Source organism: Pseudophryne corroboree, chromosome 4 (genome assembly GCF_028390025.1).
Source record: "Pseudophryne corroboree isolate aPseCor3 chromosome 4, aPseCor3.hap2, whole genome shotgun sequence".
Classification (NCBI taxonomy): domain Eukaryota; kingdom Metazoa; phylum Chordata; class Amphibia; order Anura; family Myobatrachidae; genus Pseudophryne; species Pseudophryne corroboree.
This window is the reverse complement of record NC_086447.1, coordinates 490,803,737-490,822,830: the sequence shown is the minus strand read 5'-3', so window position 1 is coordinate 490,822,830 and position 19,094 is coordinate 490,803,737. Positions and strand designations below refer to the sequence as shown.

The 19,094-nt window shown below is 43.5% G+C and overlaps 1 protein-coding gene and 1 pseudogene across 3 annotated transcripts in view; one reads left to right on the top strand and one right to left on the bottom strand.

Moving 5' to 3' along the window:
* Positions 1-19,094, top strand: part of WASF1 (WASP family member 1) — a 297,726-nt gene that overhangs the window by 237,153 nt on the left and 41,479 nt on the right. For all 3 annotated transcript variants that reach the window (XM_063917125.1, XM_063917124.1, XM_063917126.1), the window contains exon 6: positions 1,045-1,214. In XM_063917125.1, the coding sequence (XP_063773195.1) occupies positions 1,045-1,214 (170 nt within the window). The remainder of the gene's footprint in view (positions 1-1,044; positions 1,215-19,094) is intronic.
* Positions 17,837-17,955, bottom strand: LOC134912020 (5S ribosomal RNA; annotated as a pseudogene).

Genomic DNA, 19,094 nt, shown 5'->3' with positions numbered 1-19,094 from the left:
ACTGTGATCTTTCTACAGGTGTAGCAAATCAGACTCCAAGGGGTATATTTATTAAAGTGCGAGTTTATAGTAGTGGAGTTGTTGCCCATAGCATCCAATCAAATTCTAGCTATTATCTTCTAGAAGGTGCTATGTAAAGAATAAGTAGAATCTGATTGGTTGCTATGGGCAACAACTCCACTTCTGTAAACCCCCATTTTAGTAAAAAATACCCCCAAACATCTTAGGAGCGTCAATGCATTCAGAAGTGAAAAATAATAATATAGTGTAATATGTTAAAAAACAAAACAAAACAACCCCCCCATTTATTACACAAAAGAAAAACTAAGCATACGTTTAAAATCGTGCACTACAGTTTAGTGCAAATAGAGCTTATCTGTGCAACTGGATCAATATAACTATAGGAAAGGCAGAATCCTAAACAGAAGAACTGCCCCAGCATGTTTTGTCCATATGATGTGTTCTGGACTTCGTCTGGAGGTTCTTCCTGATGAAGTCCAGAACACATTATATGGACAATTGGATAGACCTGGGCAGAGAGAATATTATGACACTCAGATCAAATTAAGTATTTATTAGAATAATGTAAATTGGTTTTATACAGACATAAAAGTAGTTAAAAGAGCTGGACAGTTGCAGCTACATTCAGAATAGAATGTGAACCAGGTTAACCATGGCTTGTGTTACTGCTGGAGCTCCTTGTTTGCAGCCACCATTCTGATGTGCTGTATAAACACAACACACATGCAGTATGCTTGCTGTAAAAAGGCATTTGTTAAGGTGTTATTGTCTTGCTTGTTGCTATGTACATAGCTTTGAAATGGGTAGAGAAAGAACAGCCTGTGACCAATTAGGTTATTGTTTTTTGAGGCATTATGAATTTGGATTATAAAAATCTCAAATAATGCTGTTTATTTCTCCAGTTTTTCTTTCTCTACTGTTTGTTTCGGTAAGGACAAAATATGGCAAATTACAGCATACTATGCTATAAATGCTGTCATTTGCTATATTTGTGACTAGATATCTGTGTTCCATCCTTTGCAGCAAAAGAATATTGATCGCCCACATGAACCAGAAAAAGTGCCACGTGCTCCACACGATCGACGACGTGAGTGGCAGAAGTTAGCTCTTGGTCAAGAACTTGCTGAAGATGATTTAGATTTACAGAATCATATGGAAATTGCTAATGGACCATCCTCACAGTTTGAAACCAGGTCAGTATGCATTTTTTTCTCTTGCATATTTTCACCACAACTGCTGTTTAGTCAATATTTATTACTTTTTAATCTGATCTCACCCGTTGCATTGTTGGAAAAATGTTTGCTATTGCTGTGCACTTGTACATGGTGAAAGTCAGTACAGTAGCAGGGCACTTGTGTACCCAAACCATGCATCGCTTCCCCAGCGCACTTGGCATCATGAATGCCAGTGGAAAGCAGGAAGGCGGCTGCTGGGCACATCCTAAGAACAAGGTAGAACATAATAGCGGAATGCCATCATGGTAATGACCATCCCTTGTTGCGGCCCTTGATAAAGGTATTCGTAATGCCTGTGTGTGTGTGTATATTACACACACACACACACACACACACACACACACACACACACACACACACAGTTAAGTCTTGATATATTTGGACACTTAACACAATTTTCATAACTTTGGCTCTGTAAGCCACCACAATGGATTTAGAATTAAACAATGGAGATGTGCAGACTACCAGCTTCAATTCAAGGAGTTGAACCAAAATATCATATGAAACATTTAGTAATTCCAACCATTTTTTTTTGTGGACTTTGTCAAATAAAATGGGTCTTCGCAAAACGATGTGAATAGAACGCACAAGCAGCTTATGCTGGTTAAAATGATACACGGCATGCCTATATTATGTGTGCGACTGTGGCTGTATCTGCATATAAATGTTACACTACAGTGTTTTCCTAAAAGCATTTTGTATGCAGATAGAGGCGATGTGGCACACAACATATAGACATGCCACATCATTTTAATCGGCAGAGTCTGCTTGTGTGTCCTATACGCATAGCGATGCGAATAGGATGCATTCTCTGCAAAATAAAAAGACACCCAATTTTAACTGAGTGGTTTTGGACCTGTCGACTCACTCACGGCATTTCCAACTGTGTGGCATATTGAGGCAAGATGTAATTTACATATACTATATGGACAAAAATATTCAGACACCTGACCATTACACCAACTGGACTGGTATGACATTGTATTCAAATACGTATACTTTAATATTGAGTTAGTCCCCGTTTTGCAGCTATAACTGCTTCCACTCTTCTTGGAAGGCTGTCCATAAGATTTTGGAATGTTTCTGTGGGAATTTGTGGCTATTCATTCTGTGGAGTATTTAAAACGTCGGGCACTGATGTTGGATGAGTAAGCCCTGCTTGCAGTCTTCATTTCAGTTCATCAAAAAGGTGCTTGTTGAGGTCAGTGCCAGTCAAGTTCTTCCACACCGAACTCCTCAAACCATGTCTTTTATAGTCCTTGCTTTGTGCACTGAGGCACTGTCATGTTGGAATAGAAAAGTACCTTCGGGGCGTGGCTTGGCTGGCACAGAGAGTGGCTGTGTCCCACCTCAGCTCCTCCTGAGGTGATATATTTGAGTCCCCTTTTACCCCTCATCCTGCTCCCTATATAGACAGAGAGGACCCTGGCTGCTTCCCCTACCCACCTACTGGAGCCTGGGGAGACCCGCGGAGTCGGGGAGCGCTTCTCAGCGATCCTGCAGATTGCGGCCTTCTCCCCAGACAGAAGCCGGGACCTGGAGTGGGAGGAGATCCGGACCAACCCCTCCGACGGTGAACCCCCGCTACGGGACGGCGACTGGCGATCCGGGCTGCCTCACCCTGAACCCTCGCGCCCCGGCCGGAGATCGAGGGGCCGGACCAGCTTCCAGGGGTGAGTTCGCTCCGTCACCGGAGCTCCAACAGCGGCTGACTGACGTCTCCCTTCACGCGCCGCCCGCGACTCGCGAGCCGGCCGCCTCTCTCCCGCAGCTCCTCAACGCGGCACCGCACACTGCCCGCTGCTCGGGACTCCTAACACACGGCCCCCCTGTCTGATAGATCCCGGGCCTCCTCCCTGTCCTAGGGTGCGCTGTCCCGGGTTGCCCCTGGGTCATTCAGGGCAACTGAGCTGACGGGTGTATTAACACACACACGGAGGCTGATCCCTCTACCCCACAACCCCCTCAAACCCTATTGACACGGGAGTGCCACCTGGGCCATAGGGGTCAGAACCGCGGAGCCGGAGGGTAGCCTTAAAACCTCCCTGCAGGCTGCGGCCTACCCCCTTACCTGAAGCCGGGGACTTAATTACCAGCTACACCCGGCAGGCTCTGAGAGGGATCCTGCCACTGTTTCTGGGACTTCACCCACACTGAAAACTCCCCCTGGTGGCCGCCTCGGGAGAATACAACACAGAAGTACATATACACTCATATCAGGGAAGCTAAATTAACGCCTCCAGATCTCTTTGAGTATAAAGTGCAGCCAGACATGTGTTGCACCCAGCTGCCGTTGCTGCTGATACCGTAATGCACTGCTAATGCCAACCCACAGGGAGCCACTCCGCTGACGGCATCCATAAAACTGAATTCCACCTCGATGATTTGATTTCAAGGATTCTAAATCTCCCGCTGTTGATTGAGTGATGACCAGGAATAAGAGACCTTCCAAGAGTACCGACACATCAAACCCGCGGGGAAACATGTCACAGTCCGCTATGAGGTCCTTTGTGCAACCCACCCCACCCACCACAGCTGACAGCCCTCCTGCTACGAGCCCCCCCACCCCCCCACAGATCCCTCACCTATCCCCCCAAGGTGCGGACGCATCACGCGACAGCCTCCCAGGAAGCAGGGATCTGCAAGACCTACCCACCAAGCAAGATCTACAAGATACAGTGAGACGCGAGCTGGCAGCAATGCGACAGGACATCTCCCACATCTCCGACCGGGTGACTAGTCTGGAAGATCATCAGGACTCCTCCGACACGCTCCTGCAGTCGCTGACAACCATCTTAGACACCCAGTCCGCGGAAATTCGCTCCCTCCAATCACGGTTATCAGATTTGGACAACAGAGGGAGGAGAAATAACATCCGTGTGCGGGGTCTACCGGAGGATGTCCCGCAGACAGGCCTGATCGATGCGCTCACGAGAATCTTCAACGAGATCCTGGGTAACGACCCCAACGACGCCATTACCTTCGATAGGGCCCATCGAGCCCTGAAACCAAGAGGTCTCTCTGCAGATAGACCACGCGATGTAATCTGCACACTGCACTATTTCTCCCAAAAGGATGAAATCATGCGTAAAGTCCGCCAACTAGACGGAGTCGATTTTAATGGCTCGACGGTCCAGATTTACCAAGACTTGTCCTGGCACACACTCCAACAGCGGTAGGCCCTTAAGCCCCTAACGGATGAACTCCGCAAGCGCCAGTTGAAGTACCGCTGGGGTTTTCCCTTTAATCTCCAAGTCTCCTTGTCGGGGAAAACCCACACCCTCAACTCATACTCGGACTTCCCGGAATTCTGTACTGGTTTGGGCATACCGAAACTTGATATACGCAATTGGGATTTCCCCGCCCCGGAGCTACCACCCTTCCAACCCCTGCGTACAGGAGCACCCTGGACGGAGGTGCGGAGGGCTGGGAGAGGAAAACCCGGCGGATCTCCTCCCGACAGGGACCCGCGTGTAACCTGATCGATTTGGCGCAGCAGGACATGATTCCTTGGGTTCTGGGGTGACACCGTTTCCCGCCACAGCTGAAACACCACACGGCGTTTCGCCATGTTAACCCTTGCCATATGTTCCCGAGATTTCCTACACTTAATCACCTGAAGAACTTTTCATGTTAACGAGGTTTCTAGTTTACAAGTTTACAAATAGCTCAAATCATATATGTTTAATGTTTATTGCTCTTATTTTCCTCATAGTCAGGCCGCCACCGGCGGTGGCTCCCTTACCCGCCCCACACCCGCTTCTGGCTACTATGCCTCTTAGGTTCCCGGTCCTTAGATGGACCGGTAACCTCCATGCGGGTTTTTTGAATGTTATTGTTGCCTTCTTTCCACACCCTGTCCCTTTTTCACTCTCTCCTATTCTTTCTTCTTTTCTCTCTTCGACCGTTCTGGGCCCACAGCCTTCACCCATGACCAATTTTTCTTATGGCATCCCCTGGTAGAGTTAAAGTAGCATCGATCAATGCGAATGGCCTTAATGTGCCGGAGAAAAGATCATCCCTTTTGCGATCCCTCTGGGTTGATAGAGTAGACGTAGCGCTAGTCCAGGAGTCACACTTTAAAATTTCCGCCAGGAACCCCTCCTTGACAAACCACCGTTACCCCCAGGCCTTTTATAATAACAACCCAGACACTAAATCAAAAGGAGTGGCGATAATATTTTCTAGGACCCTCCAATTGTCGGATGTCTCAGTCCAAAGACCGATCCCGGGCCGCCTTTTGATAGTAAGCTGTAAAATATGTATGTGCCCATACACATTTGTCGCACTTTACGCCCCAAACAAGGACCAGCTCCCATTTTTCCACTCTGCCCTTGCCCAAATGGAACCACACCTCTCGGGGGTCGTGGTCTTGGGGGGAGACCTGAACTGGATCATGGATCCATCTCTAGACTCATCTTCCGGAGCCCCCCGAACATCCCAACGTCAATACCGACAAGTTAGACGACTATTCCATGGCCTTCAGCTGGCTGATTCTTGGAGGGTTCTCCATCCCTCCGACCGTGACTACTACTCCTACTCGCCCCCACATAATACATACTCACGCCTCGACTACATATTTTTGAGTCATAGACATCTCCCTTTACTAATGGACTCCTCCATAGGCTCGATAACCTGGTCTGATCATGCCCCGGTATATATGACCCTTTCGACCCCCCAGACTTCCCTAGGCCAATGGACTTGGCGCCTCAACGAGTCTTTACTCCAAGACCAATATTGCAAAGGTGAAATAGAAAAGGCCCTAGCTGAATTCTTCTCCATAAATGATACCGATGATGTTTCCAAGATTATCTTGTGGGAAGCACATAAATGCACCATAAGAGGTAAGCTCATACAGCTGGGGTCATTTATGAAGAAACAGCGGTCAGCACTAATCACCAAACTGATGGAACGTCTCCACCACCTCGAGTCCTCGCACAAAGCGTCCCTTTCGGAGGCTGACTATTTAGAACTACTGGACACACGTGCCCAACTAAAGAAAACCCTCATTGATAGTATTCAGCTCTCAGTCCGTAAATGCAACTCCAAATACTACCAGTGGGGTAATAAACCCGGCCACCTCCTAGCCCAAGCACTCAAAGCCCAATGCTCCTCCTTGTATATTAACAATATAAAAGATCACGGAGATGCTCTCCGATTTAAAACCCCGGAAATCGCTGCGTGCTTCAAACAATACTACTCCCTTCTTTACAATTTGGAAAACCGACCCGATGGCACGGCCACCCCCTACGATTTCCAACAGGCGAAGGAGTATTTAGAACAGGTGTCCTACCCCGTCCTGTCACCCTCAGAAAGGGAAGCACTGGAACTACCCTTCACCCAGCAAGAGCTGGAATACGCTCTGTCCTCGACACCCTCTGGTAAGAGTCCGGGGCCAGATGGCTTCACACTCACCTACTATAAGCAATTCAAAGAACTCATTTCCTCTTATCTTCTACAGGCCTTTAACTCCGTATCCGCAGATACCCATTTCTCGGGCCAATCCCTGGGGGCCCATATTTCCGTATTGCCTAAGCCTGGTAAGGACCCCTCGTTGTGCTCCAGCTATAGACCCATATCTCTTCTAAATGTCGATGTCAAACTTTCCGCAAAATTAATGGCAATCAGACTAAATGCATTTCTACCATCTCTAATCCACAGCGACCAGGTGGGGTTTGTCCCAAATCGAGAAGCTAAGGACAATACCACTAAGGTGTTGAACCTCATCCACATGGCAGCATGGTCGGGGGGGCGCCCTGAGATGCTATCTACCGACGCCGAGAAGGCTTTCGACAGTCAGCTGGGGCTTTATGAGGTCTGTACTGGGGCACATCGGACTGGGCCCCCTGGCGCTTGGTAGAATTATGGGACTTTATAGAGCCCCCACAGCCCGAATCCGAGTTAATGGATTCTTATCTGATCCCTTCTTTATAAGTAACGGGACACGACAGGGTTGCCCATTATCCCCTTTACTTTTTGTCCTCTGTATTGAAGCCCTCGCGAGAGCTATATGAGCCAATGATGGCATCACTGGCCTGAGGGTTGGGGATACAGACCACAAACTCTCCCTGTTTGCTGATGACTTATTGGCTACAATAACCCATCCGACCTCCTCTCTTCCTCACCTCATGCAAGAGCTGTCCCATTATGGGCTTATCTCCAATTTTAAGATTAACATGTCCAAATCCTGTGCCCTGAACATCTCTACGCCCCCCGACACTGTGGCCAAACTCAAACGATCCTTTCCCTTTACTTGGAACACATCTCACATATCCTACTTGGGAACACAGCTGCCAAGCGACCTGTCCCGTCTGTTCACCTTGAACTTTGCGCCCCTTCTCCGAACTCTCAGAGCTGACTATAGTAGATGGTATCTTAAACCACTCTCATGGCTGGGGAGGGTGAACGTGGTGAAAATGGATACTCTCCCTAAGCTTCTCTACAAATTACAGGCCCTCCCCATACAGTTCCCAGACTCCTGGTTCAAGTCCATACGGCTTCTGATACAACAATTCATATGGTCCCGGAGACGGCCCAGAATTAGCCGATCCACAATGATTCGCCCCACCCGTAGGGGTGGCTTCCAACTACCTGATGTCAGAGGCTACTATTGGGCGATATTGCTTAATAGGGTATTGGATTGGACGAGGAGTCGGGATACCAAGCAGTGGGTGGCTTTGGAGGGGCTTTATATACAACAATTCCCAGAGATATTCCCCTGGCTCCCTTCCCTACCCAGACTCCCAACCCCTCACCCGACTATCACCGCTACCCTTTCCTTCTGGAAAAAAGCGCGCAACTGGCCCTTCCTATCTTCCGCTTTTGGCCCGCTGACTTCTTTCCTAGCTAACCCCGACTTTCTGCCTGGCTTAACACCTTCCCACTTTAGAGACTGGGCCCTAGAGGGTCTCTTTAGGGTAGGTCAGCTGACGATCCCCTCAGGTGTTAGGCAGTTTTCAGAAATACGATCAAAATGGGAAATCCCGCAACATGACTTCTGGAAATACCTACTGCTTAGACACTTCCTGCACACTAAACACAGATATATCTTGGCCTCACGGGAACTAACACAGTTTGAAAGGCTATGCGTTTCTAAGTGTACCCCTAAGCACACTGTCTCCGCGCTCTACAAACTGCTACAGAGCTCTGATGCTCAGATACCCGCACCCTTCCAGGCGGCCTGGGAGAGGGAACTTGGGATTCAACTAACAGATACAGAATGGCAGAAGATATTCCTCAAATCACACAAAAGCTCAGTGTGTATACAAGTCAGGGAAACCCAATATAAACTGATAATGAGATGGTACAGACACCCCTCCCTCCTCCACTTCATGTACCCTGGAGTGACGGACAGATGCTGGAGATGTCTTAACGCCACCGGCACCCTTCTGCACATCTGGTGGGACTGCCCCCTGCTCTGTCCTTTCTGGGCTGACGTCATTTCTATCTCACGAGATATACTCCAAATCCCTATCCCTAACGACCCAGCCTTCTGGTTGCTCTCCCACTCCTCAATTTCGCTGGCCCAACATAAGACATCACTACTCCGCCACTTATCCAATGCAGCACGGGCAGTTATCCCCACTCTATGGAGATCCCCAAACCCGCTCACAAGAAAACTATGGTTCACTAGAATCCACTATTTTATGAACATGGAGAACATCCTCCTCGTCTCCAGAGACAAACTATGGCCACCTGGTTACCCTGGATGGAATATACGTCCTCTAAAGACTACACAGATTACGTTTACGCTACCAAATGATCTAGCCTCGCAGCAGATCGATTAATACGACTGCATTACATTTATTACCCAGTTCGAAGGTCCCCAGTCCTGGTCACTCTCTGCCCTCTTCTTTTTCCTATCCTTATCCCATACCTCGCTCTTCTTCTACCTATCTTATTATGTTTACCTAAGATATCACGATTGTAGTCACTGAGCAGGCAGATAGCAAGTTGATACTACCTTGAAGCCATAAGACAATACACTGAAGCTTGCACCTATACCGGCCACCTAGAACCTGAAGTGATCTACCATTCTGTTTCTTTTGGCTAAAATGTACTTGACCATAATTATATGTTTTATTGCCAATATATTTGAATGTGATGTAATCCTTATACCTTCTTGAATAAAAACAGATTATACAAAAAAAGAAAAGTACCTTCCCCAAATTGTTGCCACAAAGTTGGAAGCATAACATTGTCCAAAATGTCTTGGTATGCTGAAGACTGCCCTTCACTGGGGATAAGGAGCCTAACCCAAACCCTGAAAACAGTCCCATACCATTATTTCTCCTCCACCAAACTTCACAGTTGGCATAATACAGTCAGGCAGGTGACATTCTCCTGGCATCCGCCAAACCCAGACTGACCCATCTGACTGCCAAATAGAGAAGCGTGGTTCGTCACTTCACAGAACACGTTTCCACTGCTCCACAGTCCAGTGTCTGTGTGCTTTACACCACTCCATCCAGACGTTGGCATTAGACTTGGTGATGTGAGGCTTACATGTAGTTGCTCAGCCATGGAAACTCAGTCCATTAAGCTCCCACCACACAGTTGTTGTGCTTACATTACTGCCAGTGGAAGTTCGGAACTCTTCAGCTATGGAATCAGCTGAACGTTGGCGACTTTTACGCACCATGCCCCTTAACGGTTGTTGACCCTGCTCTGTGATTTTACATGGTCTTCGGCTTCGTGGCTGAGTTGCTGTTGCTCCTAAACGTTTCCACTTTCTAATAATATCACTTACAGTTGACTGTGAAATATCCAACAGGGATGCATGGCTAGGTGCTTGATTTTATACACCTGTGGCAACGGGTCTGATTGAAACACCTGAATTCAATAATTAACAGGTGTGGCCAAATACCAAAAGCACCAATAAAGGCCAACAGGCCACATATTCTTGTAGTGAATTAATGTTTAATAATGATCAATGGATTAAAAATTCCTACAATAAAAAATACTTGTCAGTTTGACTATTCCTGAACCTTTGTCCTCTTGGTCAACAGTCATCCAACCTTGAAATTTGGTTGCTAGATGCTGGGAAATGTGTATATGTGTGTGTGTGTGTGTGTGTGTGTGTGTGTGTGTGTGTGTGTATGTATGTATGTATATATATGTGTGTGTGTGTATGTATGTATGTATATGTGTGTATATATATATATATATATATATATATATATATATAGTAGAAAATAGAGGAATAGGGCGCCCAAGGATTATGTCAACCCCAAAATTTAAAGAACCTCAGAAAATTACACGGTATGATTAGATCTGGCATAAAAATATACTGTTCATTTAATAATTTATTAAAAAAATACAGAAGCATACATGGTGTCCAAAATACAGAAGCATACATGGTGTACATAGTTAACAAGATGCAAATCTCCGGTGTTTTGTGGAAGGGTGCAGATAAACTTCTGCCTATATCCTTAATCTTCCTTATTGAGTATTCGGAGATAACAATTTAGTGATGAGCGGATTCGGTTTTACTCGGTTTTACTCTGTTCTCAAAACCGAATCTTATTGGCTATCCAAAACACGTGACATCAGTGAGCCAATAAGATTTGGTTTTGAGAACCGAGTAAAACCGAGTAAAACCGAATCCGCTCATCACTAGATAACATCAGAAAAGAGTAATAGCCCAACTCATTTAGTCTAATATCAAGACTTCATCAGGGGTGTGTATAGAATCATAGGACAACTAATCAATACTTAGCATTTATATACCATTACAAGTTACAGTATACAGAAAAATATGATTAATTAAGAATAATAAAAAGTGAACAGTATAATAACAATTAAGCAAGACATGGTATAACAGAGCAGTGTTATAGTCAAACGTAGTCACAAAGAGAATGAAGGGAACAGGGAAGAAACATAAAACAATTCGTAATTACAAAACACGACATACCTCTGAGCTTTGATAAATAATGACAAAAGAGAACTATTTTGATGAACCCAGACAATCAATCAAGGATATTCATAAGGAAAAATCGATAACCACCATTGTGGTAATATCACTCCAACCTAATTGGAACATATTAATTAAAGTTGTAATCAAATATGTAAAAAGGCTATTACCAGATTCACATATTTGGGTATTACACCACATACCTCTAGAGTCGACTACCCAAATTCTAACCATCAATTAAGGAGGTTCAGAAGGTGAATGAAGTCGGCTAATTCCAACCAAAAAGAACCTAATGGATCAATTAATTACCATTGATTAGTGTTAATGTGTGTGAGGCTTGAACAGAAGAAACTAAGAATTTCAAATAATAGCAATCTTTCTAAAAAATATTGTAACTCATATCTTACATATCAAAAAGATTTATGTACTAAATACCCCATCCTTTATCTGTACATTAACTTATGGTTATATTTAAATTGATTCAATAGACTATTCCAAAATCTCTCTATATGTATAAAGGGTGTATAATGACATACCTCAAAGGTCAGCTCAAAAAATGGAGCTTATGGGGTATATGCAATTCCGGCCGAATTGCGTCTTTTTTTCGACCGTTTTAGGATTCGACTGTACTCGACAGCCGAAACCCTCCACCTGGGACCATGAATTCGACATATTCAATACAAAACGCATTCGACACTCCTCTTGTCGAATAACGGACCAATCGTCGAGTAGTGGGCGTCCTGGATTCGACTTCCCGCCGTTTGGAGCCCTTTATAGGGCTTATTTGCTGCGTGCTCAGCAGCCATTTTGTGAACCTGCAGAGTGGAGTGGAGGTGCTGCAGAGCTAGCAAATTGGTTGTTTGCTGTGGTATCGTTTGGACACCCAGCAGGCTTTGATCCAGGACGGACAGGAGGATACCTGTTACCCTGGAGGAGAGTCGTTTTTGGAGCGATTTCTACATTTGTAGGTAAGTACCACATGTGGTCTGGCGTTGCATGTATGTGTTTGTGTAGTGGGGGGGGGGTGCCATGAGGTGTACATGTGGCATTGCTTTGGGGTGTTTGGGGTATGTATATGTGTGCAGGTATGTGTATATAGCTCCTGCTTGTATTGCTGCATGTTTTTTTTTTTTTTAGTTTTGTGTTTGGGGGTAGTTTTTCACGTTTTTTTTTGTTTTTCATAAAATGTTTTTTTGGGTCATGCTTTTGCATTGGTGTAACTCCAGCATGTGCAGGAATGATTTTTGGTTTGTTTGGGGTGATTTTAGAGTGTGTCGGTATCTGCCATGTGGCCGACATGTGTCGTTGTTTGTTCCCAAAACATTTTTTTTTTCTTGCTCCTATTTTAGCACTGGTGCATCCCTGCGGGATCCGGTCTGAAGATCGACAGTGTCTAGGTCGACAATGTTTAGGTCGACCACTATAAGTCGACAGTCACTAGGTCGACATGGATGGAAGGTCGACACGTGCTAGGTCGACAGGTCTAAAGGTCGACATTAGTTTTTCACATTTTTTTTTTATTTTTTCATACTTAACGATCCACGTGGACTACGATTGGAATGGTAAAGTGTGCCAAGCGGTAGCGGAGCGAAGGCACCATGCCTGAAGCATGGCGAGCGAAGCGAGCCACTAATTTGGGATCCCGGTCACTCTACGAAGAAAACGACACAAAAAATAAATAAAAAAAATCCTCATGTCGACCTTTAGACCCGTCGACCTAGCACATGTCGACCTAGAAACCCTGTCGACCTTCCATCCATGTCGACCTAGTGACTGTCGACCTATAGTGGTCGACCTAAACATTGTCGACCTAGACACTGTCGATTTGATGAACCACACCCCATCCCTGCACATGCTGGAGGTAATTTTTGGCTTGTTTGGGCTGACTTTGACTGTGTCGGTATCTGCCATGTGGCCGACATGTGGTGTAGTTTGTTTCCAAAACATGTTTTTTGCTCCTACTTTAGCACTGGTTGACCTCCAGCATGTGCAGGGATGCTTTTGGGCTTGTTTGGGGTGATTTTAGAGTGTCTGTATCTGCCATGTGGGCGACGTGCTGTAGTTTGTTTCCAAAACATGTTTTTTTGCTCCTTTTTTAGCACTGGTTGACCTCCAGCATATGCAGGGATGCTTGTACGGGGGTTTTGGCTTGTTTGGTTTTATTGTATAATCTTACACTTCACTAATATATGCCCTACTAGCTCGTATAAATCGTGGGAAGGGCTGCATAAGAGGTTCTTTTTCTCCCATAGTAGGTGAGATGCATAGTATCATGGCGCTGGAGCGCAAGCTGTCACGCTCCAACGTTCGGCATCCGGGTCACGTCACATAGTCACGTGATGCAGGATGCTCTCCCGGCGTCTCCAGAGACGCAGGTCGTCATGACACTGGAGCGCAAGCTTGCGCTCCGGTGTTGGATATCCGGGCCATATGACGTGGTCATATGACGCGGGGGGCCGTCCTGGCGACTAGGTATACATGGTACTGGCGGCGCCACGCCGAGCGATCCCAGCCCATTGTGCCTGTCATTTATGGATGGGCTAGAAGGATGCATGTATGATTGAGATTAGGTGTTTTACCATAAGTTACTGCGTCGGTTTAACACGCTGGTACACTTAGATATCATGTCTCTGCTGATGATTGTCCCGCCCCTCACCGTCCTCATTGGTAGATAAAGCTGTCACTCTTAAAAAGGATTATTACACATGAGGATTAATTCATGAAGCACAATGTGGGGTCATTAACCTATTAAGGTTAAATTAGGTGGGTCCTAGATTAATTATTGAAAAAGATATATTATCTGGACCCATATTTAATGGTTGGTAGGTTGCATGCATATAAGGGTCGGAAAAAATCAAATTTCCTTAAGAATTATATATTAATTGATAAATCACTAATTGATCCTATTAAGGAGGTGATGTCATTCCTCCTCCCCTATATAAGTTAGACCTTGTTCCCCATGCTTCATTGCATGGAGGACTGGACAATCACTGACTTGCTGTTGGAAGGTAAGGTACCTAAATACAACATTTAGAACAAGGCTCCATTTAATTTAATTTATCATACACTTCCGTGTATGTGTCCTGTAAAGTGGTTGTATGTATTACAGGTTGAGTATCACTTATCCAAAATGCTTGGGACCAGAGGTAATTTGGATATCGAATTTTTCCGTATTTTGGAATAATTGCATACCATAATGAGATATCATGGTGATGGGACCTAAATCTAAGCACAGAATGCATTTATGTTACATATACACCTTGTACACACAGCCTGAAGGTAGTTTTAGTCAATATTTTTTATAACTTTGTACATTAAACCGAGTGTGTACATTCACACAATTCATTTATGTTTCACATACACCTTATACACACAGCCTGAAGGTCATTTAATACAATATTTTTAATAACTTTGTGTATTAAACAAAGTTTGTGTACATTGAGCCATTAAAAAACAAAGGTTTCACTATCTCACTCTTACTCAAAAAAGTCCGTATTTCGGAATATTCCGTATTTCGGAATATTTGGATATGGAATACTCAACCTGTACTACATTCTGCTACTTATGAATGGATATCGTTTGCACTAGAAATTCCCTTGAATCAAGGTTGTTATTATTCTCTATGATGATCAATGTATGAGTAGTCAGAATTCATATGTGTTTATTTCAATTGTGTCTCCTTTATATATTTATATACATACGCATATGTCACCCAGACCTTACTAAACAGTTTTTTTTTAAACCTCTTTCTTATTAAAACTAGATATTAATGGATACCAAGCTGAAATTTATTACTTAAATTCTCAGGTTCCAAAATCCATTTATTCATACAAGGATATTTTGTATGCATAAGCTCCATTTTTTGAGCTGACCTTTGAGGTATGTCATTATACACCCTTTATACATATAGAGAGATTTTGGAATAGTCTATTGAATCAATTTAAATATAACCAAAAGTTAATGTACAGATAAAGGATGGGGTATTTAGTACATAAATCTTTTTGATATGTAAGATATGAGTTACAATATTTTTTAGAAAGATTGCTATTATTTGAAATTCTTAGTTTCTTCTGTTCAAGCCTCACACACATTAACACTAATCAATGGTAATTAATTGATCCATTAGGTTCTTTTTGGTTGGAATTAGCCGACTTCATTCACCTTCTGAACCTCCTTAATTGATGGTTACAATTTGGGTAGTCGACTCTAGAGGTATGTGGTGTAATACCCAAATATGTGAATCTGGTAATAGCCTTTTTACATATTTGATTACAACTTCAATTAATATGTTCCAATTAGGTTGGAGTGATATTACCACAATGGTGGTTATCGATTTTTCCTTATGAATATCCTTGATTGATTGTCTGGGTTCATCAAAATAGTTCTCTTTTGTCATTATTTATCAAAGCTCAGAGGTATGTCGTGTTTTGTAATTATGAATTGTTTTATGTTTCTTCCCTGTTCCCTTCATTCTCTTTGTGACTACGTTTGACTATAACACTGCTCTGTTATACCATGTCTTGCTTAATTGTTATTATACTGTTCACTTTTTATTATTCTTAATTAATCATATTTTTCTGTATACTGTAACTTGTACTGGTTATATAAATGCTAAGTATTGATTAGTTGTCCTATGATTCTAGACACACCCCTGATGAAGTCTTGATAGTAGATGAAACGCGTTGGGCTATTACTCTGTTTTCTGATGTTATTTCCGAATACTCAATAAGGAAGATTTAGGATACAGGCAGAAGTTTATCTGCACCCTTCCACAAAACACAGGAGATTTGCATCTTGTTAACTATGTAATATGATGGACACCATGTATGCTTCTGTATTTTTTTAATAAATTATTAAATGAACAGTATATTTTTATATTTTAATGCCAGATCTAATCATACCGTGTAATTTTCTGAGGTTCTTTAAATTTTGGGGTTGACATAACCCTTGGGCACCCTATTCCTCTATTTTCTACTCCATTTCTATGTTTAGTTCCCCCTAACAGGGAACTTAGTGGAATTAGGCAGCCAGTTGTACTAGTATCGTTTGGATGCTGTTTCTCACATCCCTCATATTCTAATAGAATAGCGCAGGAGGGGAGTATTGTTTTTGTATATATATATGTATATATATATATATATATATATGTACAAAAGAAGCTGGCAGCGCCACAGATGTAGTATCAAAGGTGTAAACGACAGTATTAGGAAAAAAGTGTTCTGAAATAATTACCAAAAGATATATATGTTACCTGGAGGACACTCCCTATAAACTATTAGGGCGTCAGCTTATGAACCTCAAAAAACATGTAGGCACTGGTATATATGCCTAGAAATTAGAAAATGGTGCAGGGGGATGAGGTGTTTGCAAGCGACCAAAGGTGTCGAATTAATAGTGTAAAAACCAGGTGTTCTAAAAATATATAAAATTTTATTTCAGAAGACAACACACTAAAAAAAGGGGGGGTATTTCGTAAAATATTAACAATTTTCAAAAATGCAGCCTAATCAATAAAATCTGGTATAAAAGAGCAGAGGTAAAGCTAAAAAAATTTAAACACATATACCAAAAATTATTAAAAGGTACATAAAAACATGATAAATAGGTACAAAATCTACAGGTTAAAAGGTAAAAAGGGGTAAAAATTGGGAGAGAGGTAGCTTAACTTCAATAGTAGAGGTATAATCAGAGTAGCACCCAACGCGTTTCGTCCCTCATGGACTTCATCAAGGGGTTGTGAGAGGCTAGAGACAGAACATATTTATACCTCATAGCTAGGGGAGGTGTTATCAGCATCACTTCCTGTTTGTTAATTGATAAATTGCTGTCATATAGTCAAAATACCTGTATACGCACATAGATGTGGGACTAATACAATAGGGAAGCCCACTGTTATGTTCATTCGCCAAAACGATGCCTGATAGAGCTAGAAAGACGTATATAACATAAAAAACTAGTAAGTCCGTCAACTTCCGGTCCGGACTGTGTGGAACGTCATATCCGCCCTACTTCCGCCCCTCTTCCGGCGGCATTAGATCCGTTATGCGCATGCGCCGGCTGGGCACCGTGCGGTAGAGATCTCTAGTATACTGTCACTTTCGAGGGCGGCGGCCATTTTTTTGGTTATCCAAAAGGGGATACAGTCCTGCTGCGGATAGAATCCATGTGCTGCGGTCTATATAAGTCAATGTTCTAGTGCGCACTGCAGAGGTTTAAATATGTGTGAACCTTTGGAGTAATTTTGCATATTGATGGTGCGTCTCCCCGTGGGATACATAAAAAACGAAAAGGAGAAAAAGGCATATAAATAGATGGTGATAGCAGGCATTAGTAAGTTCCATAACAGATAGATACGGCATTGAGAGGGATGCAGACGGAAAATAATTAGAGTGGATGGATAGTGCCACTACGGGGCATGCTATGGAGATAAAAAATATGCAAACAATACAAGAAATATATATATATAGAAAACCATATACGTATAAAAAATACATTTAAAATTATATAATATATATGAGCGAGGATGGGAAAGACTGGATAATAGTCCTGCTAGGAAAAACTAATATTAATAAGGTACCGCATCGTGAAGAAAGTGCCAAAGTGATGTGGACAAGACATCATCCATTAGTTTCCGAGATAACCCAAAAATGTTCCCTTAGCGCCTCCGGATTTACAACACCCGGTCTCCCAAGGAGGTCTCCCATCCTTGTACTGACCGGGCCCAACCTTGCTTAGCTTCCAAGATCGGACGGTGTTGGGCGTCCCCAAGGAGGTATGGTTGTAATGTATAGGGCTGGGTTAGAGACGAGGTCTCTCAAAACCAATGGACAACATTATGAGTTCACAGAAGGCAAAGAGGATGTAGTATTAAATACTGAACATCATAGCAAAGAGGAGGTATATAAGCTCCTATTGAGAGAGTGTGATTTTTAGCGTATTTGTGCCATGAGAGCTAGGGAAGTTCCCACTGGGTTCACCACGCTCCTGGTATTCCCTGGAAGTCTCCCATCCAGGTACTGGCCAGGTCGAGTTTTTGCAAGATAGGCCCAAAAGGGTGATCAGTGCAGTGTTCGTGTCGAAAAAAGGGGTTTTTTTTTTTGGTTTTTTTTTGAGAGGCAGGAGTGAAACGTAAGGAGAAGGATTTCTTACATCACAGGAACGGTGCTATCTCGTACCCTTCATTGAAGCCATCCGGATGGAGCGTATTCAGTTCGTATATCCAATACATCTCCCTCCTGGAAAGGAGATTCGAAAGGTCTCCTCCTCTATCTCTCAGCGCTACCAGTTCAATCCCTTTGTATGTTAGTGCCTCTGGATCCGAGTTGTGACAAAGGTTGAAGTGTTTGGATACTGCATGGGTGAGGACTTTGTTCTTGATATTCCTGACGTGTTCCTGGATACGTATTTTAAGGGGTCTTTTGGTTTTCCCAATATACTTTATTTTGCAGGGACACTCCAGAAGGTATATCACCGATGGGGTATTGCAATTGATGAATTGTTTGATCCGATCGTCCTTATTTGTTTTACCATTGTGGAATGATTTCCTGTTCGGATGGAGATACCTACAAATATTGCACCGACCACATTTGAAGCTTCCTACACATTTAGGCATCATGCTTACGGCTTCTGGATTCCTCAGCATACTTGGGGCTATTAGGTCTTTCAAACTCCTGGATTTGCGAAAGACCATCTTAGGCTCTTTAGTGAGGTAGTCTTTAAGTATAGGGTCCATAAGTAAAATATTCCAGTGCTTCTTGAGGACATCCTTGATAAGGTTCTCATGTCTATTGTACGTAGTGATAAACTTGACTGTTTCCTCCTTGGTGTCCTTAGGTTTGTACTTTAGAAGGTCCCTCCTTTCTAAAACTTTAGTCTTGATAGTAGCTTCTTCTAGGAGTCGGGACGGGTACCCCTTTTCCTTAAAT